The sequence below is a fragment of the Stenella coeruleoalba genome (genome assembly GCF_951394435.1).
Source record: "Stenella coeruleoalba genome assembly, chromosome: 4".
In the NCBI taxonomy this organism is placed as follows: Eukaryota; Metazoa; Chordata; class Mammalia; order Artiodactyla; family Delphinidae; genus Stenella; species Stenella coeruleoalba.
The window spans coordinates 130,937,185-130,964,886 of NC_137149.1; the positions used below are offsets into that span (position 1 = coordinate 130,937,185).

The following is a 27,702-nucleotide window of genomic DNA, read 5'->3' on the forward strand; positions in this document are numbered from 1 at the left end:
AAGAGCTTGGCACAGTAGGTGATCAATAAATGTTTGCTGAATGAGTGAATGAATCAGAGAAGTACCATTAGGCTTCCCATACTTTCCATTAAGCAGTACTTTCCATCTCTAAATATAGTGCATAATCTTAGCAAAGTTTCACGTTAATCAGCTTGAACTTTTATAGAGATAAGGCCTTCAAGGACACAAATGCTAAATTTCATAGCTTCAAAATTCACTTTTAAAACAGTCTTTATAGACTTCATATAGCCTTTTAGGACTTGACAACTAGAGTGACAAATGGGGTTTTAATAATGGATATTTCTTTCATCCTTCTTATTAAATTTTCTTTGTAAGACCATTTTATGAATTTGGAAAGTAAACATGAAATAGTGATCAATAAAGTGGGTGGTAATTGGTGACTCTAGGAGTGAGCATGGAAGTCTGTCGGGCTGTTGAACATTCCAGGCAGCTAAGCCTCATATGGAAGCTCCTCTGGATGTTTCCTGCCCTCCACTCCCAACCCCCACCCCCACCCCCCCATGACACACCTTAGTTCCTGCATCTGGGAAGAAATGCTGTCACAGCCATTTAACGGTTGTTCTTCCACTTTAGCAAGACAGATTTTTTTGATTTTGGTCTCAATGCAGCGTGTGATAGACCCTTTACCACTTGCTTCCCCTGCAGCTACCAACTGAGTGAAGTGTCCAAGGTCATTTTCAAATCTGTAACACATTAGCCTTCCTCTTTTGTCAGAAAACTGAGAGGTGTTTTTTTTTTTTTTTTCTTTCAGTACGCGGGCCTCTCACTGTTGTGGTCTCTCCCGTTGCGGAGCACAGGCTCCGGATGCGCAGGCTCAGCGGCCATGGCTCATGGGCCTAGCCGCTCCGCGGCATGTGGGATCTTCCCGGACCGGGGCACAAACCCGTGTCCCCTGCATCGGCAGGCGGACTCTCAACCACTGCGCCACCAGGGAAGCCCTTTGAGAGTATTTTTTAAAAGCTAAGTTGTTGCTTACTTTTCCACATGATGCTTGAGGTTCGTTTTATGTGAAGAATTACAGACTCCTTCCAAGTTTTCTTTACTTACAGAAAGTTTTGTAATGAGACTTTTTTCCTGGAAGAAAAAAGAAAGAAAAAGAGAGAGGGAGAGAGGAAGAATGGGAGCGAGGAATAGTGAAGGGTGGGGGGCAGAGAGAGAGAGAGGAAAGGAGGAAAGAAGGAAGGAAGGAAGGGAGGAAGGGAGTTAGTGGGAGGTATCTCTTACCTGATTTCTGAGGCCCTAGTTACTAAAGAATAGGAGGAAATCTGGGTTTTAAAAGTTGATCTTTGTATGGCTTCGCCACTATATGCTATGTAAGTGTGTCAAAGTTTTGTAGTTGTTGTTTTAACCTTAACCTTACCTTGTAATGTGAAGTGAGGTTTTTCCAGTGGGAAGGCAGCTGTTACAGGTCGCGGTGGAGGGAGAGGTGGTCTGCTGCTCACGAGGAGCCCTCGGGAATTATTTTCTGGGTCGTCTCCAGGAATGAACGTGTACAAGTCATCATACTGGTTCTCACTCCCGCTGTCAACCTCTGGTGGGCGGTGCTTGGCCTCCGTGCCTGATTCATGCTCTTTTTCTTCCTCTGCCGTTTCATTCACCTCTGCTCCTTCCGCCCTCTGCCTGTACGGCCGCCAGCTTTCATGATGGAAAACTGGGCTCTGTATGGCTGCTTATGAAGAAGATTGTATGATTTCATGTAAACACACCATCTGGAGGCATTTCATATTTTCTAACCTCGTACAGAAGTGGTGGTAATGTTAATTAAACTTTTAGGATCTAATAAAGGGGAAAGCTGACAAATGTGTAATTTTGGTGAACAGTCATTCTTGGGCTTTTATAATATTTACCAAAGAAAGCTCCATTATATCTACCTCAGTTTGTGACACTCTCATACACATAATGATATATAATATTCAGATACTACATGTATAGAAAAATATTCTGATTCTCTAGAGTTATTATTTAACCAGATTCAATATATGACTGCATTACCATATTTTTATTAGAAAACAATATAACTAACCTAATAAGTAATAAGTAAGTGATGGAAAAGGTAAAGGCAAGGAACAAAAATCTTAACTTGCCTGTAAATAATGCAATGAAATGAATCTGTGATTTTTATTTAGTTATTATTTTAACATTTATCACCAGATGACATCTTAATTTTTGAAAATATTACTTGAGAAAAGTGTTAATATTTTTTGATGGGGAAGGCATCCAAATCACCAATAGTAAGCAAATATTTTTAAGGCTCAGTTCTCTCACCAAAAAATCTTTTCTGTCCTGAAACTTAACCAAATGATTCAGTCACATTTCCTCCATTCTAAGAATCATGATTCCATGATTTGTGTTTATACTGTACACAGTAAAATGCTCTCTAACCACTCAGGGAGAAAATAGAAAAAATATATTATAATGCAATAACTTTAAATCTTAAAACTTTTTTCTTTATATTTTCTTTATAGAAATTCTGCTCTAAATAAAGCAATCATACAAAGTTAAAATGAACTTTGGAATCTCTGTATTGGAGGGAAAATGTGACTTGCTGCCATGAGTGCAACAGAAAAGCAAATTGTTGTTTTAAAGTGTCGCTAAACTAAAATATAGCTAAAGAAGACAAATGGCAGAGTACAAAGAGGAATCTTTTTTTGATTGAAGAGTTACACTGTAGACATTTTTCAGCAATGAGAGAAAACTTAGTCATGTGGGAAAATCATGCCCATGACAGTACTACATATTTCTACATGAATTTTATTTTTAATTTCTCTCTTTCTTTCATGTGAGAAAGAAGAAACGTCTAGCTGCCAGTATTAGAACTGCAAACCAAGATTCTTTAATTACCAGCCTGGGTAGAGCAGGTGGACTTTCATTCTTGCACAGATCTCTGCCCAGACCTCATTCAGCTTTCTGGCTGTAACCCCAAACACAGCCTGAAACATAGAAGTCTCTAGAAGTATTGATGGAGTAAATGATGGAGTGGCTGAAAAGAAATCATTGCTGATGCTTGCAAAGGGGATTCGCTATTTCAGTCTGGGAAAATCGATCATCAGCTTAGAATTACATTCATGCTACAGGCAATTACTTGTAGCCACTCTTATGTTTATGTATTCGGTGTTTATATTTTACATAAACACTGCCTAAGCAAGCAACAGAGTCTCCTTGGTCCTTATCAAATATGCCCAAACCTGGAATACAGCCCTGGAGAGTCAGATGTGCTTGGTCAGTGAGTTTTAGCAAGCTTCATAGCAATGGTGATACCAATGGAAATCTGCTGACTTAGGGTGTTCTATGCTTCACCCTCACTCCAACGAAAGAGTCAGAGGCGTGAGTCCAGTCGCACAGAGTTTCGTATATGAGACAGTTCCAGGTCCAAACTATCTGTAGAAATGAGGTTGTGCTGTACCAGTAACTGAAATAATGTCTCCTTATCATAGGTAGTACTTCAGAGGATTAAGTGGCATGATAAATATATGGTCATTATCAATGATGGCCTTTATCATCACTTTCATTATCACTAAAAATTATAACAAATCATTAAGTCATTACAAAGATAATAAAATGTATAACTTTAAAACAGTGCATCAATTTATTACATTAATATTTAGCATAATTTTGTGTTCTGCAATAGTGTTGGAAGAGTTTACCGATTTTGCCAAAGTATGCTAGTTAAGGCATTGTGTTTAATGTTATTTGCTTTGCTGGTCAGCCCATCATTTGAAAAACTGGTGGTGAATAACGTTTAATGGAGCATCATCTGCGAACTGTTCAAAGTGCAAATGACCTGAGGCAAGAGCCTGCTTGATGTGTGAGGTGTCACTTTGGCTGTGAACAAGCGCGAGAGTGGTCAGAGATGGGACCATCAAGATTATCTAGGGCCTTACAGGTGATGATAAGGATTACAAGTACCATGGGAAGGTATTGGAGAATTTGGAGCAGAAGAGTGATTAGTTCCTTTTTGAAGCATAGAATATTAGGGGCAAATTGGGAGGAAGCTATTGCAGGGTTTCTTAACGGCATACTACTGGCATTTTTGACAAAATAATCCTGTGTTTCATGGGGCACGTCCTGTGCATTGCAGGATATTTAGCAGTATTTCTAGCAAAATTCCATTCTCAAAATAATGACAAAAAAAATCTCCATTCATTGACAAATATCTTCTGTTGGGGTTAGAAAATAGTGCTTCATTGAGAGCCACTGTGCTATTGCAATAATCCAGGGGAGAGCAGATGACAGCACGGATTAGGATAAGTAACAACAAAAGGGTGAGGAAAGTCTGGCTGTTTTGCGAAGGTACAGTCCACAGTATTATCTGATTGGATACAGGGTAGGACAGAAAGTAAAAAAGGGTGACTGAAGTTTCTGGACTGAATTGAACAAGGAAGGAGTCTTCATTTACTGAGATGGGGAAGTCAGCGCGTAGAGCAGATTTGGGAGTGGTGGGAATTAGGGTTTTCAGATTTGGAAATGTTGGGTGGGAGACGGCTATCAGACTTGCTGGTGAAGATGGTGAGCAAGCTGCTGTATACCAGTGGAAACAGGCATGATAGGTAGCGTTATGTACATGGAGGAAGACTCTCAATTAGTTTTCTAGAATAGAGAATTACATTCTATTACAGCCAGCAGGGAGCATAGAGAGTCCTAATACAAACTTCTCATTTCCTAGCTGAGAAAACCAAGGTCTGAAAAGAATGTGACTTTGTTTAAAAAAAAAACTGAAAAAATATAGTTGTCAAATAGAATGTTTATATCAACCTGACTTGTGTATTCTCTTTGGGTGGGAAAAACTGCTGGTTTGATTATTAAACACTGAACTTATTAGAAATACTTAAATGAGCAAGATAATGTAGTCATATCTCTACCAGATGATACACTAAAAGTCATTCAGTTAATTAAATATGTTTCCATGCTCTCCATGCTTTTCTATGCTCTCTTCAGTTTTACTTTATCAGTCACATACACCTTAATACAAATGTTGTTTATGTACATGACATATAGGAACACTTACTAGGAGAACATGTAGAAAATGAGGTAATATCCTCTTCATAGTCACTTTCTTCCTCATTATCTCTGCTAACTTCTTGGATCTGAAGACAAAAAGGAATGTAATTTTCAATTATATGTATTAATCTTAATAAATCTGCATTTTCACACATAACAAACTGACAGCTAATACCTTACATATCTCAGCTATTATATTTGGGCCATCTATAATTTTTTCAATGACACAGTATTAAAAGTGTAACTGGAACAATATAACATTTACAATAAACAGCTTTTTAAATGGAACTTTTTTAAGATTCACAGCAGTAATTATGAAATTTTTACAATAAATAACTCCTGAATAAAAAGGAAGGCAACTATTTCTTTTAAAAACCATGAGCTTTGCTTCCTTTTGAACATTTCTGGTATCTTTTACCAGTTCAAAAGATATTCTTAATTACATCAAGGATTATAATACAGTATAAGACAGTGAAGTTTTAAAGTGATTTATTTTCCATCTTTAAAAAGAAAAAGGAAACTGAGTAAGGGAATTTATGTTTGTCTTTCTGAAATCAGTTCCACTACACTTAGAAGGGAGAATTACTGAGAAAGCATAGAAGCCTGCTTTTTTTCCTCTGAAATTGCTAGTGTTTGCTTATAATCTCTGAAGGAGGCATGGGGTCTGAAGTAGTGGAACATGTTGGTGTTTGCTGAGAAAGCTAAGTAACTCCAGTGAGAGCTCTATTTGTACAAAAGCACGCAGAGAAAGAGACGGAGCTTGGTTGCATTAACATAGGTCACGTTTCGTTACCATGAACTCCAAGTGATTATTCAAATGATTTATGCTTTTGTTCTTAATAAAATTGAAATGATTCGTCCATTTGCTCTACGTTTGGAATGTCCCTTTAAACTACTTTTCTGTACACCAGGAACGAACACGACATTGTAAATCAACTATACTTCAATTAAAAAAAAGAAAATGAGCTTCCGCATCAGGCTCACTATAAAAATATTAAAGAAATTTTTATTTTCAAGATTCCAGTGGAAATCAAAGAATATATATATAACCTGTAAACAGAATATATATATTCTTTTTCATATTATTTTCTATTTAAGTTATATTTTCCCCTTTGTGGACTCAATTAAATGCTAATGTAAAAAAATCACTTAACTTTACTAGGGAGATTGATTGATATTTAGTTGGTATTTGTATGCTTTGGTATTAAAAGCACTGTTGATATGGTCATTTTTTGTTTTCAGTTAGCCTGACCTCTATATTTCACAAGGTAGATCAAGAATACATTAAAAAAAATCCGTAATACTCTTAAAATCACATCAAGGACGTTTTCACTAGTTGAATAACAGGAATGTTTTACAAAGATTTCAGGAATTATGTGAAAATTTCCGCTATACTATTCACAAGCCTAGACACTCTGAGTTCAAAATCAGTCTCTTAATAAAGAGTCTGTGGGCAAGTATGTAGGGGTGTGTGTGTGTCACATACTGAGGTTGAAACATAATGGAATCATTTTTATGTTATAACTTAAGCTTTATGACATGTGTGCAAACACACACACAAGCCTAAAAATGTCTTGAAGGAAATGGCTTCCAAATTTAAAAAATAGCCAACTTTGATTTGGGCACTTTCATAAATATTATGTAAAACCGATATTTTGTATAATCAGGCTATGTAGAAAGTAATTGTTTTCTCAGGAATGAAAGGATCTTTCGACATATTTACACTAAAAACCAATTGTGTCTTACTAGAACTCCTTACACTTAACAATCATATTTATTTTGGAAAAATGTGTTATATCTAATGATATATTAGTAACTGGTGAAATCAATGATGGCTTAAAAGTATGATGACACTCTGACATCTAATCACTTTAATACTTTGTTGTGTGGTACAGTGGACAGAGAATGGATTTTGAAGCCAGTCTAAGAACAAATCATAGTTCTATTATTTATTAGCTGTGTGACACTGGGCACTTTACTCTAAATTTCAATATTCTACCCTGCAAAATATGGATAGTAATATCTATACTATCAATTTGGTGGGAAGGTTAAATTAGAAAATGTAAGCAAAACACATTATTACATCTACCACATAGTAAGTGCTCAATAAATGTAATCTGCATATGTTAGATATTCCTTTCTTCATTCACACTTAGGCAAGCACAGTGACCACACTGATTTGATGTGGGAATCATCAATAATGAGCCAATAATTATTTAACTTAATTCTTCTGAATTGTGTGCCTTTGGACATTCTGCTGTGACAGAAAAAGAACTGGAATATAAACTTTCTGATCGAAGTGTGGCAGTATCATTTTATTATTAAAAACATCTCTATAATTTACAAGCTAATAGAGATGTAAGAATCAGAGGAAGAAATATTTAATTCTTTAATAAGTTTCTTTATCTGGGGCTAGAGTCTGACTTTATTCATTAATTTATCAAATATTTATGCAGGCCTACTATGTGCTAAATACTCTATTAGTAATTAAGGTAAATAGTTAAAAGTTTAAAAGATGCACAATTCACACTCTCCAAAAATATCCCATTTTTATTGGGAGGGGAAATAAATCAAAAAATGATTAGAATACAATATTTTATTTACTTCATTACCATAAACTCAATCCTTACAGGTGAAATGTAAAATTAAGAAATAACCAGATAATCAGGGAAAAGTTTTATTCGTTTGCTTTTTGGGTGAGGAGATTGGATTAAAAAATTATCTTGACACTTGCCATGACTGCCACTTCTCTAAAGGAAAAAAAATCCAGCTTAAACAATAAAATCTATTAGCTGAACATGCTCAGAGTAATAGTCTAGGCCGTAGATAGTCCTTGTAGCACACAATGTTTGATAAAATTTAAATCATTCCTGATCAAAGATAAAAGAACTTGCTGACTGGGGTATATGAAGCTCCACATGGCTTTGGCATCTAGTACAGTGCAATTCATCATAATATTCTGATTTTAAGGGAGTGAATAAAAACAATCTTCACATGGCAGTTGGTTTCTAAATATTTTTATGAGCTTCTGAAGATATTGTAATTAGCCCAACTTTTGTCCAACTTTCCACAGTGTTGATTATAAATGATTTTACCAGCTTTAAAGCACATGACAGTCTGTTCAGAGACATATATATATGTCTCTGAAGAGTAACAAATTGACCTTGTAATATTTTATTCATTACCCAAAATGAACGCACTAGGCTTCAGAATCTGCATTAATATTCCAATTGAAATAATAAAGATTTTTCCTACTAAATGTTAAGAATGAACAAAGTTATACAAAAGCTGTGCATGACAGCAAACATACAAGTCTCAAAAAAATTTTCCAGGTCATATTGTAAAGGCATATCTTAGTTTTCATGACATCTTTTAAGAGAATTTGTTTTTCCTTAGGCCATCCAGGAATATGGCCTAGAAGCAGACTTATATAATTCCTCATGAAAGTTTCTTTTTATATTATGGGAAATGGAATCCTGAATGTAAAAACTAAATAGGGACTCTGTCTGTGATTGAAAGAGGAGTGAGGAAGAATCAAATAGTTGTGGAGCAGTTAAACTCTGGTGGGGAAAAAGTGGACATTTTCCTTAGCATGGACCAAAATTTTGTTAGAATAACCTGAGGATATATGCTCTATTTTTTAAGACAGAATCTTAATATAAAAAATTAAGTGATGAAAAGATAATTTGACCAGGTGGACAAAGGTTAGAAGTCTCATTCTACACAATGAGAAATTCAAGTTTTTAATTGTAACCAACAAAACAATCTGGTGCAGTGAAAAGAATAGGTGCCAAGGGGACAGGTGATGGTTTCATCTGAAAGTTAGTAAAAAGGGAGAAAAAAACAGCAGGAGTATTGAAACCTATTTCCTCAAACTTAGGAAAACAAATCTGAAAAAATTTAGCTTTAAAAAGATTCTGGAGGGTTGGCTTCTGTAGCTATAGCACATCTCTTGTTCTGACCTCGACTCACTTGGTGTGTTCACCCAGCTCTTCTCTCAACCTGAGGCCACCCTCAAGCCAATCTCCCTGAGTGGTGACACACAGGGCTCCAGTCCCGGTGCTGACAGCTTCTGGTCTTAGTCTCTGCCCATCAGCTCTAACTAGAGTTGTGAACTTCCAGCTTGGGCACCTGACCCTTTTAACTACACTCCAGTCCTATTTTGATAATGTTTGTTTATAATCCATCACAGTTGTGGTTGCATTTGTGAGGTACTAACACCTTTACTGGGCCATGTGCTTGGTTTAAATTCAGCCATCGTTCACTAAAATGTGAATGATTAAAATCCATTCCTTTGTTAAGGTTGTAGTTGTACAAGTAAAAAACCAGTTATCTTCATTTAAAATTACGGCATCCAAAATCTGAAAGGAATCTGTGGATGTCTAGTTTATTTTCTTGTTCATACACTGATATAATGCTAAAAGCATGTGCCACAATAAAACTGTAATAATTTATATAGTTCTCCAAGCACGTTAGTTTTCAAATGTAGCATAAAACATCTTTTCTGACCACAACGTTATGAGATTAGAAATCAATTACAGGAGGGACTTCCCTGGTGGTCCAGTGGTAGAGGATCCACCTTTCAGTGCGGGAACACAGGTTCGACCCCTGGTCGGGGAGCTAAGATCTCACATGCCACAGGGCAACTAAGCCCACCCGCAACAACTACTGAGCTCGCAAACCTCAATGAGAGAGCCCACATGCTGCCACTACAGAACCCATGTGCCCTGGAGCCTGCGTGCCACAACTAGAGAAAAGCCCATGTGCGCCACAACTAGAGAGAAGCCTGAGGGCCGCTACAAAAAGATTGCGCGCTGCAACGAAAGATCCCACATGCCTCAACGAAGATCCTGTGTGCCACAACTAAGACCCAATGCAGCCAAAAGATAAATAAAGAAAATACATAAAAATTAAAATAAATCAATTACAGGAAAAAAACTATAAAAAACACAAACTCATGGAGGCTAAACAATATGTTACTAAATAACCAATGGATTACTGAAGAAATCAAAGAGGAAATAAAAAATACCTAGAAACAAATGACAATGAAAACACGATGACCTAAAACCTATGGGATGTAACAAAGGCAAAACCTATGGGATGTAAAAGGGAAGTTTATAGCAATACAATCTTACCTCAAGAAACAAGAAAAATCTCAATAAACAACCTAAACTTATACCTAAAGCACCTGGAGAAAGAAGAACAAACAAAACCCAGTTAGTAGAAGGAAAGAAATCATAAAGATCAGAGCATAACTAAAAGAAATAGAAATGAAGAAAACAAAAGCAAAGACCCATAAAACTAAAAGCTGGTTCTTTGAGAAGATAAACAAAATTGATAAACCTTGAGATAGACTCATCAAGAAAAAGAGGGAGAAGACTCAAATCAATAAAATTGAAATGAAAAAGGAGAAGTTACAACTGACACCACAGAAATACAAAGGATCATGAGAGATTACTACAAGCAACTCTATGCCAATAAAATGGACAACCTGGAAGAAATGGACAAATTCTTAGAAAGGTACAATCTTCCAAGACTGAACCAGGAAGAAATAGAAAATATGAACAGACCAATCACAAGCACTGAAATTGAAACTGTGATTAAAAATCTTTCAACAAACAAAAGCCCAGGGCTAGATGGCTTCACAGGCAAATTCTATCAAACATTTACAGAAGAGCTAACACCTATCCTTCTCAGACTCAAAAAAAATTGCACAGGAAGGAACACTCCCAAGCTCACTCTATGAGGCTGCCATCACCCTGAAACCAAAACCAGACAGAGGTGTCACAAAAAAGGAAAATTACAGACCAAGATCACTGATGAACATAGACACAAAAATGCTCAACAAAATACTAGCAAACAGAATCCACAACACATTAAAAGGATCATACACCATGATCAAGTGGGAGTTACCGCAGGGATGCAAGGATTCTTCAATATACACAAATCAATCAGTGTGATACACCATATTAACAAATTGAAGAAGAAAAACCATATGATCATCTCAATGGATACAGAAAAAGCTTTTGACAAAATTCAACACCAATTTATGATAAAAACTCTCGAGATAGTGGGCATAGAGTGAACATACCTCAGCATAATAAAGGCCATATACGACAAACCCACAGCAAACATCATTCTCAATGGTGAAAAACTGAAAGCATTTCCTCTAAGATCAGGAGTAAGACAAGGATGTCCACTCTCGCCACTACTTTTCAACACAGTTTTGGAACTCCTGGCCATGACAATCAGAGAAGAAGAAGAAATAAAAGGAATGCAAATTGGAAAAGAAGAAGTGAAATTGTCACTGTTTGCAGATGACATGATGCTATACATAGAGAATCCTAAAGATGCTACCAGAAAACTACTAGAGCTCATCAATGCATTTGGTAAAACTGCAGGATATGAAATTAATACACAGAAATGTCTTGCATTCCTATACACTAAGAACGAAAGATCAGAAAGAGAAATCAAGGAAACAATCCCATTTACCATCACATCAAAAAGAATAAAATACCTAGTAATAAACCTACCTAAGGAGGCAAAAGACCTCTACTCAGAAAACTATAAGATACTGATGAAAGAAATCAAAGATGACACAAAAAAATGGAGAGATATACCATGTTCTTGGATTGGAAGAATCAATATTGTGAAAATGACTATAGTACCCAAAGCAATCTACAGATTTAATGCAATCCCTATCAAATTACCAATGGCATTTTTCACAGAATTAGAACAAAACATTTTACAATTTGCATGGAAGCACAAAAGACCCTGAATAGCCAAAGCAATCTTGAGAAAGAAAAACAGAGCTGAAGGAATCAGGCTCCCTGACTTCGGACTATACTACAAAGCTACAGTAATCAAAACAGTATGGTACTGGCACAAAAACAGAAATCTAGATCAATGGAACAGGATAGAAAGCCCAAAGATAAACCCACGCACATATGGTCACCTCATCTATGACAAAGGAGGCAAGAATATACAATGGAGAAAAGACAGTCTGTTCAATAAGTGGTGCTGGGAAAACTGGACAGCTCCAAGTAAAAGAATGGAATTAGAACACTCCCTAACACCATACACAAAAATAAACTCAAAATGGATTAAAGACCTAAATGTAAGGCCGGACACTATAAAACTCTTAGAGGAAACATAGGCAGGACACCCTTTGACATAATTCGCAGCAATATCTTTTTTGATCCACCTCCTAGAGTAATAGAAATAAAAACAAAAATATACAAATGGGATCTAATTAAATTTAAAAGCTTTTGCACAGCAAAGGAAACCATAAACAAAATGTAAAGACAACCCTCAGAATGGGAGAAAATATTTGCAAACGAATCAACCAACAAGGGATTAATCTCCAAAATACAAAAACAGCTCATGCAATTCAATATCAAAAAAACAAATAACCCAATCAAAAATGGGCAGAAGATCTAAATAGATACTTCTCCAAAGAAGACATACAGATGGCCAAAAAGCCCATGAAAAGATGCCCAACATCACAAATTATTAGAGAAATTCAAATCAAACTACAATGAAGTATCACCGCACACCGGTCAGAATGGCCACCATCAAAATATCTACAAACAATAAATGCTGGAGAGGGTGTGGAGAAATGGGAACCTTCCTGCACTGTTGGTGGGAATGTAAATTGGTACAACCACTATGGAGAACAGTATGGACGTTCCTTAAAAAACTAAAAATAGAATTACCATATGACTCTGGTAGAGTTGACTTTATGAAAACGTGCAACAACTCAGCCCTGGCAAATTCCTAGTGTGTAGTCTAGACACGTCATCTAACGTTTTCAAACATGTAGAACTATTCCTAACCTTGGTCAATCAAAATTTATTAAATGTTTTCTATGTGCCTAGTGCTATGCAAGTTTCCGGGGGTATACAAAATATGTAACATATAATATGTTCCCAGGATATTTAGCAAGGAAAATAAAAGTAAAATGCTTGAAACAATTGTAGTCCCTGAAGTGTTTGGTTTGACTAAAGGGTGTAATAGGAGATGAAAGGAATGAAATCGTTCTAGGTGGAATAACCTGAGCTAGAATTTGAATGATGGGTAGACTTTGAGAGGTTAAAATTTGAATTTAGTCCTTAGCAGCTAATGTGTGCTGGTTGAGCTCATAGATGGATAAACAATAAATGAATTGATGGAAGAAGAAAGATGTGGATGTTCCTGGTAAAGAGAATGGTGCAAGCAAAAGCAAGACTGGTTAAGCCATATACAGAAGGCAAAAGAGCAAAGCTGCCCAATTAAAGAAATAGGTGAATTTTGGGGAGAACATGTGAAGTTCGATAGAAAGAGTGGAGTCAGTTTGTTTATTTTACTCCAATTATGGTGTGTTGGAGATACCTCCGGATGATGGTGATGATGATGATTGATACTGCTGTTAACCAGTCCATCTAAAAATACATGTAGGTTATATAGGTTAAGATTTTGAGTCCAGATGTATTGTCACACAGATCTGGATTCAAATGTTACTCTTGTATTTACTACTTAGTTGAGTTTAAGCATAGTCTTCTCTCTTGGTCTCTCTAGATGTAAAAATAAGCATAAAAGTACCTTACCCTCTCAGGGTTATTGTGAAAACTAAATGAGAAAATACATATCAAATACTTATTATAGAACTTGGTACATAGAAAGTACTCAACAACTGTTATCTGTATCATCTTCATTAAGATCATTATTTTAGTACAGGATGAATTTTTGTGTTACCCTATTTTTTCATATTACTCAATTAGGTTTGCATCAAACTTTATGTTCAATTCTAATATGGAATAAAGGTCAGTTGTGTTCAAGCTGGAATGTAAAGAATGAAAATAAAGGCCTCTAAATAGTGGTCTTTGTAGCTTATAATGATTTAAAAAATTATCTCTGTTTTCAAGTGTTAGGAATCACAAGATGGATGTGATGATGGATCAATAGCAGACCAATTAAGCTAATGGAGACTAATCAAGGCTTCTGGGTATGGTTGTGTAAGCTGTACATTGAAATTCTCCTGGGGCAGCATTTCCACAGACTATGATATGTAATACACCCTAAGAGCTGGGTCGGTGAGGAGAGGGGTCTCTCAAACGATTCTACGGTGTTTAATTCCCAAATGACTTTTATTTGATTTTACAATGTTCATATTACAATGAAGACTGTTTTAGACTAATGTTAAAACTAGTTTGCCTTCTTTCAGCATAAAATGATGTGAGGGAGGACAGGTGCTAATTCAGAAGGGTGTTTCTTCCTGGGTGTACCAAGAGTAGGGAAGGAGAAATTGGCCACGGATGAGATACAGAGTACAAACAAGTTGAGTAGTCAAGAACTGATTGAAGAACTTGGCTTTAATGAACCCTGAACCTGACTGCTGCATTAATTACCTTAACTCTGATCTTCTATTCCTATAATAAGAACAATAGCATATAATAGACACTGGTGTAAAGCTTTGCTATTGACAATTCTAAAATCTTGAAATTGGTTTTAGTTTCAAAATCATAAGATAAAAAAAAGGTAAAATTCTGTAGAGGAAACACAAAATAACACTATGTTAAAATTATAAATAATTATGGTGTTTTAAATACTCCAATTAAGTCACATTAAAAAAAAACATGCTTTCATTTGGAGCAAAACTAAATAGAAACTAAATAATTGATACATTTGCATATTTCTAAGTTGGCAGATAGGAGTCAGTGAAGAGGTAGCTGGGTTTACATTTATGTTGACTAACAGCCACCTTTTTTTTCCTTTTTTTCTGAGCCTTTGATAACTTGAGTGAGGGTCAAAGAGAACGAAATGGAAAAATCCGAGTAATAAAAGGTTAGCATTGTCATCATCACAGTTGTTGCACATGGCATTTATCTAAAAACAGAAAAGCAAGTGGTTTCTGAAATCTAAGCCAGAAGCAAACATAAAACACCACTTAGAGACCCAGCAATTTCCCACAAAGATTATACTCTTCAGTTGCTTGATAATAAGTGTTATTTGACAAATGAGACAAAAGACCCTTTTAGTTTATATTATTACTATCACAAAATAAGTGTTTTTTCAACAAATTAAATATAAAGATTCTTAAAGCTTATACAGTTGCAAATCTATCCCCAGTAGGAATTTATATGGCTGGAATAATCTCTAGCTTAAAATACAGAATTAGAAGAGTCAATTCTATTGATCAGAGAATTTAAAACATGAAAGATCAACAGTCAGAAAAGGTGAATCATAAATTAATGAAGACATGGTGGGATGGGAAATAAAAGGCAGGTTACAATTCAGAAGAGGCTGTTCTTATGCGGAAAAGTCACTAGAGATAAAAGTGTTAATACTTATTTTATATATGTGGATTTAATATTATTTTTGATATACTGCAACACACCATAATACTCTTAAGTATCCCCATTTTACAATTTTACACTTAAATTGTGGAATTGAACTAGCAACACTATCAATATTATTTAGTAGCAGAGCAGTATCTCATAATCAGAGAAACCTGGGAGACACATATGTACCCTCAATAAATAATTTTGTTTATTAAAAGCCATTTTCACCCCTCTCAATTTACTAGATTCCATTTGAATCATTTATCAGAAGACCTTTATCATTCCACTTAATTTTGATGAGTACATTGGCAGGATGGACACTTAGATCTTACCTAAATATAGATCTATTTAAGGAAAATTAGACAAAAATATATTTTTATGTACCAAAAACAACCTAAAGCTGTAGTAGAATAGATTTGATAAGTTAAAATTAGAACAAACCTGTTGAAAGTAAATTTGCTATGCATTTAAGGTAAAATAAAATGGAAAACTTCTGTGGTAGGAAAAACAACACTGTTATATATTAAAGAAACGTATTTCCCCTACGCCAGCATGTAAAATCAGACTAGAAGAGAATCAATAAAACCAGTAAGTTCACTTTGGGAGAAAAACGTCATTTTCTTTAGCCCAGAAATCTGAAAGCTTTTAACTTGAAATAAATTTTATTTTGTGGGGTCCCCAACCAAAACACTAAGGGTGCTGCTGTTTATATTGTATAATTACTGTAAAAAGAGCCTCATCCCACTTCATTCTGCCACTGAGAATTGCAAACTGTCTTGTGAGGTAGTAGCTTAGCATTTTCAAGCTTCCAGTGATTTACTTGGCAGATTTCACTCACTTGTGAAAATAATTCCTAATCTTCAAATTCATAGTCTAAAGGAAATCAGGGCTAGTCTAATGGAAATCAGGGTGTGTCTAATATCCATTTTCACTAGAAGTAACTCTATGAGTGTGTAACCTTACATGAAGTTTAGATAAATTTGTCTAATGCAGTTTATCTTCAGCTTTACATATCTTTTAAGAAAGATTGTTCTGGTTCTAAATGTAGACAGTTTTCATTTCCAAATAGCAGGCCATGACACTTGCCTGAAGAATGGCTTCACAGTAGAATATATAAAGTTTAAAATAGCTCCTTAAATTAAAAATAAATTTCCCTATACATATGGTGAATTCATCTTTGACAAAGCAACAAAGGCAATACAATGGAGCAAACAGAGTCTCTTCAACCAACGGTACTGGAACAAATGGGCATCCACATGCAGAGCATGAGTCTAGACACAGACTTTATACCCTTCACAAAAGTTAACCCCAAATGGATCATAGACCTGAAAGTAAAATGCAAAATTATAAAACTCATAGAAGATAACAGGAAAAACTTAGATGATTTTGGGCATGGTGATACCTTTTTGATATAACACCAAAGGCATGATCCATGAAAAAAACAGTTGATAACCTGAACTTCATTAAAAACTTCTGCTTTGCAAAAGACAAAATCAAGAGAAACAGAAGACAAGCCACAGACTGGGAGAAAATATTTGCAAAAGATACATCTGATAAAGGTCTGTTATCCAAAATATACAAACAACGCTTCAAATTCAATAAGAAAATAAACCAATTAAAAAATGGGCCAAAGACTTTAGCAGACACCTCACCAAAGAAGATACGCAGGTGGAAAACAGGCACATGAGAAAATGATTCACATCTTTTCCATATGTTATCCAGGAAATGCAAATTAAAACAACAACGAGATAATACTACACACCTATTAGAATGGCCAAAATCTGGAACACTAGCAACACCGAATGCTGACAATTATGTGGAGAAACAAGAACTCTATCTTTGCTGATGGGAATGCAAAATGGTACAGCCACTTTGGAAGACAGTTTGGCAGCTCCTTACAAAGCTAAACATACTCTTACCATACAATCCAGCAATGTCACTCATTGGTATTTGCCCAAGGAAGTTGAAAACTTATGTCCACACAAAAACCTGCACATGATGTTTATTCATTATTGCCAAAACTTGGAAGCAACCAAGATGTCCTTCAGTAGGTGCATGAGTAAATAAAATGTGGTACATCCAGAAAATAGAATATTATTCAGTGCTAAAAAGACATAAGCTATTAAGCCATGAAAAGACATGGAGGAAGCTTATATGCATATTACTGAAAGAAGTCAATCTGAAAGGGTTACATTCTGTACGATTCCAACTATATGACATTCTGGAAAAAGCAAAACTATGGAGACAATAAAAAGATCAGTGGTTGCCAAGGGTGGGGTGGGGAGAGAGATGAATAATCAGAACACAGAGATTTTTAGGGCAATGGAAATACTTGGTATTTTATTCTCATCTTGGATATAGTTATTATACTTTTGTCCAAACCCATGGAATGTACAACCCCAAGACTGTAGGAAACCTAAGGTACACTATGGATTCTGGTTGATTATGATGTATCAAATTAGGTTCACCCTTGGTAAAAACAAAGCTACCATTCTGGTGAGTGATGTTGATAATGGGGGAGAGTATGTACGTGTAGAAGCAGGGATATATGGAATATTTCTGTACCTTGCTCTCAGTTTTGTTGTAAACCTAAAACTGCTCTAAAAAATAAGTCCATTAAAAATTAAAAAGAAGTTCATATGCAAACAGATAGTGGATTTAATGTTACTCATTTTGTTTGCAAGTGCCAATGAAACTATTTAGGATAAAAATCTATAGAAACCAGCAATGAGTTACCACATACAAACATAATTATTGAATCACTAGGTCAACTAGCTTTCTAGCGTTACATATTAGCATTCTGTTTAGATATTTGAACCACTTTACATTGTTATGGATCATGTAGTTAAAACGGTAAGATAAGGATTGAGTTACTTTATCTGAGATTTGCATTTATTAACAGTTGAGCTAGGTGCATAAATAAAAAATTAACAGCTGAGCTAAGTGAATGAATAAAAAATTACATATTATACCCTGTGTTTGAGGACATTTTGAAGTTTTAAAAAGATATGTTCCTTACTAAAACATTGAATTGCTTAGAAATTCATCATACTAAAGCAATCTCATCTCAGTTTAAGCAAAATTCAATCTCTAGAGAACTGCAACAATGGCAATGGGGCTTTATTTTTTCATTTACTTATTTAAAAACATTAATTCAGAGCTTACTAAACATCAGAAACTAGATTAGGCAATGGGAATATAATGAAGGATAAGTTAAGTTTCTCTTAAAAAACACAGACATCCACATACATATTTATAATACATATGATAGGTACAATAGTATTGATATTATTATTAAAAATAATAACTTACATAACATTTACAATGTACTAGATACTGGTCTAAGTTCTGTACTTAAGTTAATTTATTTTACCCTCAAAACGATTTTATGAGATAGGTTTACTATTGTAATCCTCATTTAATGAGCCAAAAAAAAGTTAGTGGGGTTAAATAAGTTCTCCAAGGTTATACAGCTAATGTCTCTTATTAGAGGGCCCAAACAATAGAGAAATAAGTAAACAAGTGTATACAAGAAAGAATGTGTCAAGTTACCTAAGAGGGCAATGAATCAAGAGCCATAGAGATTCAAAGGGGAGACAGCTGACAAAGTTTTGCAAGAAACGCACAAATATATGTGCCCCATCTTCTTTATCCATTCATCTGTCAATGGACACTTAGGTTGCGTCCATGTCCTGGCTATTGTAAATAGAGTTGCAATGAACATTGTGGTACATGACTCGCTTTGAATTCTGGTGTTCTCAGGTTACATAACGAGTAGTGGGATTGCTAGGTCATATGGTAGTTCTATTTTTAGGTTTTTAAGGAACCTCCATAGTGTTCTCCATAGTGGCTGTATCAACTTACATTCCCACCAACAGTGCAAGAGGGTTCCTTTTCTCCACACCCTCTCCAGCATTTATTGTTTGTAGATTTTTTGATGGTGGCCATTCTGACTGGTGTGAGGTGATACCTCACTGTAGTTTTGATTTGCATTTCTCTAATGATTAGTGATGTTGAGCATCCTTTCATGTGTTTGTTGGCAATCTGTACATATTCTTTGGAGAAATGTCTATTTAGGTCACCTGCCCATTTTTGGATTGGGTTGTTTGTTTTTTTGATATTGAGCTGCATGAGAAGCTTGCAAAATTTAGAAATCAATCCTTTGTCAGTTGCTTCATTTGCAAATATTTTCTCCCATTCTAAGGGTTGTCTTTTCATCTTGTTTCCTTTGCTGTGCAAAAGCTTTTAAGTTTCATTAGGTCCCATTTGTTTTTTTTTGTTTGTTTTGTTTTTATTTCCATTACTCTAGGAGGTGGGTCAAAAAGGATCTTGCTGTGATTTATGTCATACAGTGTTCTGCCTATGTTTTCCTCTAAGAGCTTTATAATGTCTGGCCTTACATTTAGGTTTTTAATCCATTTTGAGTTTATTTTCGTGTATGGTGTTAGGGAGTGTCCTAATTTCATTCTTTTACATGTAACTGCCCAGTTTTCCCAGCACCACTTAATGAAGAGGCTGTCTTTTCTCCATTGTATATTCTTGCCTCCTTTATCAAAAATAAGGTGACCATATATGCATGGGTTTATCTTTGGACTTTCTATCCTGTTCCATTGATCTATCTTTCTCTTTTTCTGCCAGTACCATACTGTCTTGATTACTGTAGCTTTGTACTATAGTCTGAAGTCAGGGAGCCTGATTCCTCCAGCTCCATTTTTCTTTCCCAAGATTGCTTTGGCTATTTGGGGCCTTTTGTGTTTCCATAAAAATTTTGAAAATTTTTGTTCGAGTTCTGTGAAAAATGCCATTCTTAGTTTCATAGGGATTGCATTGAATCTGTAGATTATTTTGGGTAGTATAGTCATTATCACAATATATTCCTTGATTTCTAGTCCAAGAACATGGTATACCTCTCCATCTGTTTGTATCATCTTTAATTTCTTTCATCAGTATCTTCTAGTTTTCTGCATACAAGTCTTTTGTCTCCTTGGGTAGGTTTATTCCTAGGTATTTTATTCTTTTTGCTTCAATGGTAAATGGGAGTGTTTTCTTAATTTCTCTTTCAGATTTTTCATCATGAGTGTATAGGAATGCAAGAGATTTCTGTGCATTAATTTTGTATCCTGCTACTTTACCAAATTCATTGATTAGCTCTAGTAGTTTTCTGGTAGCATCTTTAGGATTCTCTTTGTATAGTATCATGTCATCTCCAACAGTGACAGTTTTACTTCTTCTTTTCCGATTTGGATTCCATTTATTTCTTGTTCTTCTCTGACTGCTGTGGCTAAAACTTCCAAAACTATGTTGAATAATAGTGGTGAGAGTGGGCAACCTTGTCTTGTTCCTGATCTTAGTGGAAATGGTTTCAATTTTTCACCATTGAGAACGATGTTGGCTGTGGGTTTGTCATATATGGGCTTTATTAAGTTGCGGTAAGTTCCCTCTAGGCCTACTTTCTGGAGGGTTTTTATCATAAATTGGTGTTGAATTTTGTTGAAAGCTTTTTCTGCATCTAATGAGATGATCATATGGTTTTTATTCTTCATTTTGTTAATATGGTGTATCACATTGATTGATTTGCGTATATTGAAGGATCCTTGCATTCCTGGGATAAACCCTACTTCGTCGTGGTGTATGATCCTTTTAATGTGCTGCTGGATTCTGTTTGCTAGTATGTTGTTGAGGATTTCTGCATCTATGTTCATCAGTGATATTGGCCTGTAGTTTTCTTTTTGTGACATCTTTGTCTGGTTTTGGTATCAGGATGATGGTGGCCTTGTAGAATGAGTTTGGGAGTGTTCCTCCCTCTGCTATATTTTGGAAGAGTTTGAGAAGGATATGTGTTAGCTCTTTTCTAAATATTTGATAGAATACACCTGTGAAGCCATCTGGTCCTGGGCTTTTGTTTGTTGGAAGATTTTAAATCACAGTTTCAATTTCAGTGCTTGTGCTTGGTCAGTTTATATTGTCTGTTTTCTTCTGGTTTGGTCTTAGAAGGTTGTGCTTTTCTAAGAATTTGTCCATTTCTTCCAGGTTGTCCATTTTATTGGCATATAGTTGCTTATAGTAATCTCTCATGATCCTTTTTATTTCTACAGTGTCAGTTTTTACTTCTCCTTTTTCCTTTCTAATTCTTTGATTTGAGACTTCTCCCTTTTTTTCCTGATGAGTCTGGCTAGTGGTTTATCAATTTTGTTTATCTTCTCAAAGAACCAGCTTTTGGTTTTATAGATCTTTGCTATTGTTTCCTTAATGTCTTTTTCATTTATTTATGATCTGATCTTTATGATTTCTTTCCTTCTGTTAACTTTGGGATTTTTTTGTTCTGCTTTCTCTAATTGCTTTAGGTGTAAGGTTAGGTTGTTTATTTGAGATGTTTCTTGTTTCTTGAGGTGGGATTGTATTGCTATAAACTTCCCTCTTAGAACTGCTTTTGCTGCATCCCATAGGTTTTGGGTCGTCGTGTTTTCATTGTCATTTGTTTCTAGGTATTTTTTGATTTCCTCTTTGATTTCTTCAGTGATTTCTTGGTCATTTAGTAGTGTATTGTTTAGCCTCCATGCGTTTGCATTTTTTACAGATTTTTTCCTGTAATTGATATCTAGTCTCACAGCATTGTGGCTGGAAAAGATACTTGATATGATTTCAATTTTCTTAAATTTACCAGGGCTTGATTTGTGACCCAAGATATGATCTATCCTGGAGAATGTTCCATAAACACTTGAGAAGAAAATGTATACTGTTTTTTTTTTGATGGAATGTCCTATAAATATCAATTAAGTCCATCTTGTTTAATGTATCATTTAAAGCTTGTGTTTCCTTATTTATTTTCATTTTGGATGATCTTTCCATTGGTGAAAGTGGGATGTTAAAGTCCCCTACTATGATTTTGTTATTGTCAATTTCCCCTTTTATGGCTGTTAGCATTTGCCTTATGTATTGAGGTACTCCTATGTTGGGTGCATAAATATTTACAATTGTTATATCTTCTTGGATTGATCCCTTGATCATTATGTAGTGTCCTTCCTTGTCTCTTGTAATAGTCTTTATTTTAAAGTCTGTTTTTACTGATATGAGAATTGCTACTCCAGCTATCTTTTGATTTCCATTTGCATGGGATATCTTCTTCCATTCCCTCACTTTCAGTCTGTATGTGTCCCTAGGTATGAAGTGGGTCTCTTGTACACAGAATACATATGGGTCTTGTTATTGCATCCATTCAGCCAGGATATGTCTTCTGATTGGAGCACTTAATCCATTTACGTTTAAGGTACTTATCGATATGAATGTTCCTATTGCCATTTTCTTAATTGTTTTGCATTTGTTTTTGTTGGTCTTTTCCTTATCTATTGTTTCCTGCATAGAGAAGTTCCTATAGCGTTTGTTGTAAAGCTGATTTGGTGGTGCTGAACTCTCTCAGCTTTTGCTTGCCTGGAAAGGTTTTAATTTCTCCATCAAATCTGAATGAGATCCTTGCTGGGTAGAGTAATCTTGGTTGTAGGTTTCTCCCTTTCATCACTTTAAATATGTCCAGCCACTCCCTTCTGGCTTGCAGAGTTTCTGCTGAAAGATCAGCTATTAACCTTATAAGGAATCCTTTGTATGTTATTTGTTGCTTTTCCCTAGCTGCTTCTAATATTTTTTCTTTGTATTTAATTTTTGATAGTTTGATTAATATGCTTCTTGGCATGTTTCTCCTTGGATTTATACTGTATGGGACTCTCTGTGCTTTCTGGACTTGATTGACTATTTCCTTTTCCATATTAGGGAAGTTTTCAAGTATAATCTCCTCAAATATTTTCTCAGTCCCTTTCTTTTTCTCTTCTTCTCTTGGGACCCCTATAATTCGAATGTTGGTGCATTTAATGTTGTCCCAGAGGTCTCTGAGACTGTCCTCAATTCTTTTCTTTCTTTTCTCTTTTTTCTGCTCTGTGGTAGTTATTTCCACTATTTTGTCTTCCAGGTCACCTATCTGTGCTTCTGCCTCAGTTATTCTGCTATTGATTCCTTCTAGAGAATTTTTAATTTCATGTATTGTGTTGTTCATCACAGTTTGTTTGCCTTTTAATTCTTCTAGGTCCTTGTTAAACGTTTCTTTTATTTTCTCCATTCTATTTCCAAGATTTTGGATCATGTTTACTATCATTACTCTGAATTCTTTTTCAGGTAGACTGCCTATTTCCTCTTCATTTGTTAGGTCTGGTGGGTTTTTATCTTGCTCCTTCATCTGCTGTGTGTTTTTCTGTCTTCTCATTTTGCTTAACTTACTGTGTTTAGGGTCTCTTGTTTGCAGGCTGCAGGTTCGTAGTTCCCGTTGTTTTTGGTGTCTGCCCCCAGTGGCTGAAGTTTGTTCAGTGGTTTGTGTAGGCTTCCTGGTGGAGGGAACTAGTGCCTGTGTTCTGGTGGATGAGGCTGGATCTTGTCTTTCTGATGGGCAGGACTGCGTCCAGTGGTGTGTTTTTGGGTGTCTGTGGCCTTATTATGATTCTAGGCAGCCTCTCTGCTAATGGGTGGGGTTGTGTTCCTGTCTTGCTAGTTGTTTGGCATAGGGTGTCCAGCACCGTAGCTTGATGGTTGTTGAGTGGAGCTGGGTCTTAGCATTGAGATGGAGATCTCTAGGAGAGCTTTTGCTATTTGATAGTACATGGAGCTGGAAGGTCTCTGGTGGACCAATGTCCTGAACTTGGCTCTCCCACCTCAGAGGCTCAGGCCTGACACCCGGCCAGAGCACCAAGACCCTTTTAGGAAGTGTTAGGTCTTCTGCCAGCATTCAGTAGGTGTTCTGTAAGAGTTGTCCCACATGTAGATATATTTCTGATGTATTTGTGAGGAGGAAGGTGATCTCCACGTCTTATTCCTCTGCCATCTTGAAGGTTCCACCCCGCGCTTGTCATTTGATAACTTAATGGGCTGTGCCTCCTTGGTAGCACAGAACTAAATGTGTGTGGCTCTTATTCCTTCTAAATCAAGGAATATATACAGTTACCTGTTACTATACTCATATCACAAATGGGACAACAGAAGCAGGGAAGTTTTTAAATGATTGTCTAAGGTCACTAGATGAAGCCAGTGTCTTCTAATCAGGGTTTTTTCCACAATTCCTTTCTGAGATATACATGGTATGTGGCTGGAAGCACTTCCCTCTGTCTTGCTGTCAAATAATGAGAGATGCAGATTCCATGATTTAGGAAGGTCTTGATTACAGTTCTCTACATTTATAAAGTAATTAATGATTTTCAAAGCAGTTTTACACGTATCACCATCCTCATACCAACCCTGCAATTCAGTCAGGAGGAGACTTAAATGAAGATAGATGAAGAGATGGTAACTTGTCCCTGGCTCACAGTATATAAAGCAAAGATTCAAATCCAGGATAACCCAGGATTTTTGGGTTTGTATCTAGTGGATCCAAGTCCAGTGTTCTTTATACTACAAACATGGTGCTTTTTATTAAAACTATTTGTACCAGGTACATATGACATTAAAAGAGACCTAGTGAAAATAATAGATATTCAGAAATGAAACTTTTTACTCAATGAAGAAATCATGTCTGACTACAGATCAAAGTTCTATAAATGATAATAAACTTTTAAAAATTTATGTTGGTGGTAAAAATGAAGTTGAAATTCATATCCTCTATCTATGACTAATAGTCTATTTTCTAGAGAATCTGAGTAAGAGAGAAAATTATGGCATTAATCCAGAAAAATCTAGTAGTCAATTAAAATTCTGCTATACAGTTTAGGATGAAGGATGACCTCTATGACTTCAAAGTCATTAAAAGATAGCTCTGAATATTCCTGATGATAGAAGAGTCTGTATTTTACTGTCTATTTATTTACTAGCAATTGAATTTTCCAGAAAGTGTAACCCTTTCCTGGGGAGAAACATTTTTGTCAGGTAGACCTTATCTATCTTTTGATAGATGTAATAAAAAGAGAAATATAAGTAAAATTCTGCACATTATATTTACATTTGTTTTATGATGGGACATTTTGTGACAGGAAGATTAATTTAAAATTGTGGTTTCAGATTACCTTGCTTCACTGACTCCCATTACCACAGCAAATTTTATATCCATGCTTTCTTTTTTTTTTGCGGTACGCGGGCCTCTCACTGTTGTGGCCTCTCCCGTTGCGGAGCACAGGCTCTGGACGCGCAGGCTCAGTGGCCATGGCTCACGGGCCTAGCCGCTCCGTGGCATGTGGGATCTTCCCGCACCGGGACCCGAACCCGTGTCCCCTGCATCGGCAGGCAGACTCTCAACCACTGCACCACCAGGGAAGCCCCATGGTTTCTTTTTTACTTCCTGAATCTTCAGCCAACGTTTCAAAGATAAGTCAAAGCACTTAGCCATTTAGCACCATTTGTCTCCAGAGCACAGTACCCACTTTTTTTGACAGCCTCTGTAATTATTATCAACCCTTCCAGTGCAAAGCCTATAGACAGGTCATTTGCTGAAACAGAGATGTTGAAACAGTGATGTTGGATTTGTGCTTGTTTCTTCCAATTATTTTTCTTTGGTCAAATAAGCTATCCAGATACGCATTTCTACTTCATCAAATACTTAACACATGATAATCCATATGTCAGGTATTATAATTTAGGCATTGTATTTCTTCATCCTTAAAATAACTTATTTTCAGATTTGCCCATTAGCTCAATGTTTTCTTTCTTTTCCTTTCACTTTTAAAAAGAAATAAATACAAATCACAGAAAGATAGGCTTTTATATGAGTTAACAAGTCTCTACTGCTAGCTGTAGTTTGATGTGACACTTTCTTTAGCCAAATGTCATACAGCATGACTCAGGTGACCCCTATGTTATCCTCTTGTGAATCAGAGCTGCACTAACTAAAAATGTGTGGGCCAGGTGTACTAGATAAAAATACAGTTAAGAAGGCAATTTAAATAGATCATATATTATGGAAAGATTACCTGTCAGGAAGATCAGAAAAAAATTGACGTTAAAATTAATACATCCTACTCAGAACTACCTTGTCATACGTGGCTGGGTAAAGAATGCCATTTCACATCTAATGTTCGTGTCTTATATGATAAAACCCATATAAGAAAGCACTGGAGATTTTCAACCACTTAAGTGTTCTGTTCATACCTTAACCCACCCTGGAAAGAATAATGTAGATTGTTGCATTTCAGGAGGTTGAGACCAAAGATAACTTTAAGATGAGCAACGGTATCAAATAGTGTAGTGATCTTGGCTTCGTATGCACATCAAATTCCCATGCCGAGCTTTCATAAACTACCTATTTCCTTGCCCCACCCAACATCAACTAATTAGAATATTTACAGGTGGGACTCAGCCAATAGTACTTCTGAAAGGCTCTGCTGACGATTCTATTCTGCCTCCAGGAGGGAGACCCATGAGGATAGAGATTACAAGCGCAGATACGGAGTGAGATGACCTAAATTCAAAGTGGCTCCTGACTATCGACTATGAACAAGTTATTTAACCTTTCTCAGAACTAGTTTTCATCTATAAATCATGTACCTACTACTTAGGGTTGTTTCAAGGGTTACCGGAGCTAATTCTTGTCATAGAGTAAATATTGTTACTATTATGCAATGGGGGAAAAGCCACCTCATGTGCAGGTGAAGCATGATAGCAGGTGCCAAGTCTGAAATTGCAATTTATTTCCTGTACCCCAATCCCTGATGGCATTCCAAATTTTCACTATCATATCACCTCCTGAATTAGAACTCTATATTTTTCTTAGAGGCAGTGGCGTGCCTTCTTGAAGCAATAGAGCAACGTGGTTAAGAGCATGAACTCAGGAGCCAACAGCTAAATTCAAAGACTGACTGCATCTTCTCATAGCCCTGTGACATTGGTCAAACACTTAACTTCTCTGTCCCTCAATTTTCTCAACTGTAAAACGGGCTACTAATAGTACCTGCCTCAGAGAAATGTGATGAGTAAATGCATTAATATACACAATAGAGATAGCATTTAGTATGTTCCCAGCACATTGTAAAATACTCAATAAATGTTATCTATCACGGTGATGATACTGTTGTTGATGTTAGTAGTGAACTCCTTTACTGATGTTTTGACCAAAGGTGTCTATTTTCCAAAATCTGACACTGTGCCAACTAGATCTTTCCATTGTTCTTAGCTGTTCTCCCATACCATGGCCACTAGAACCAAGTTAGAAAATAAAGTTTTCAAGGATAAGGTTCACGTCTCTCTTCTTTATCTACCAGTTCACAGAATTTTTGGAAGTGATAATTCAAATCCATAACCACTTCTTGAAAATGGTCTGAAAGATTATGTTCTAATACTGGTTAACAAGTAGTATTTTCTTTCCATATGCATTTATTTTACAAATGTGTCCTGGTCATCTATC

General features: G+C 35.9%; 1 protein-coding gene across 12 annotated transcripts in view; it reads right to left on the reverse strand.

The window, feature by feature from the left end:
* BANK1 (B cell scaffold protein with ankyrin repeats 1) overlaps positions 1-27,702 on the reverse strand; it is a 417,427-nt gene that overhangs the window by 52,489 nt on the left and 337,236 nt on the right. For 10 of the 12 annotated variants that reach the window (XM_079920999.1, XM_079920998.1, XM_079920995.1 and 7 more), the window contains 2 exons: positions 5,027-5,105; positions 1,382-1,690 (listed from right to left, as the gene is read on the reverse strand). In XM_079920999.1, the coding sequence (XP_079777125.1) occupies positions 1,382-1,690; positions 5,027-5,105 (388 nt within the window). The remainder of the gene's footprint in view (positions 1-1,381; positions 1,691-5,026; positions 5,106-27,702) is intronic. The other 2 variants (XM_079920994.1, XM_079920993.1) reach the window with 1 other exon arrangement.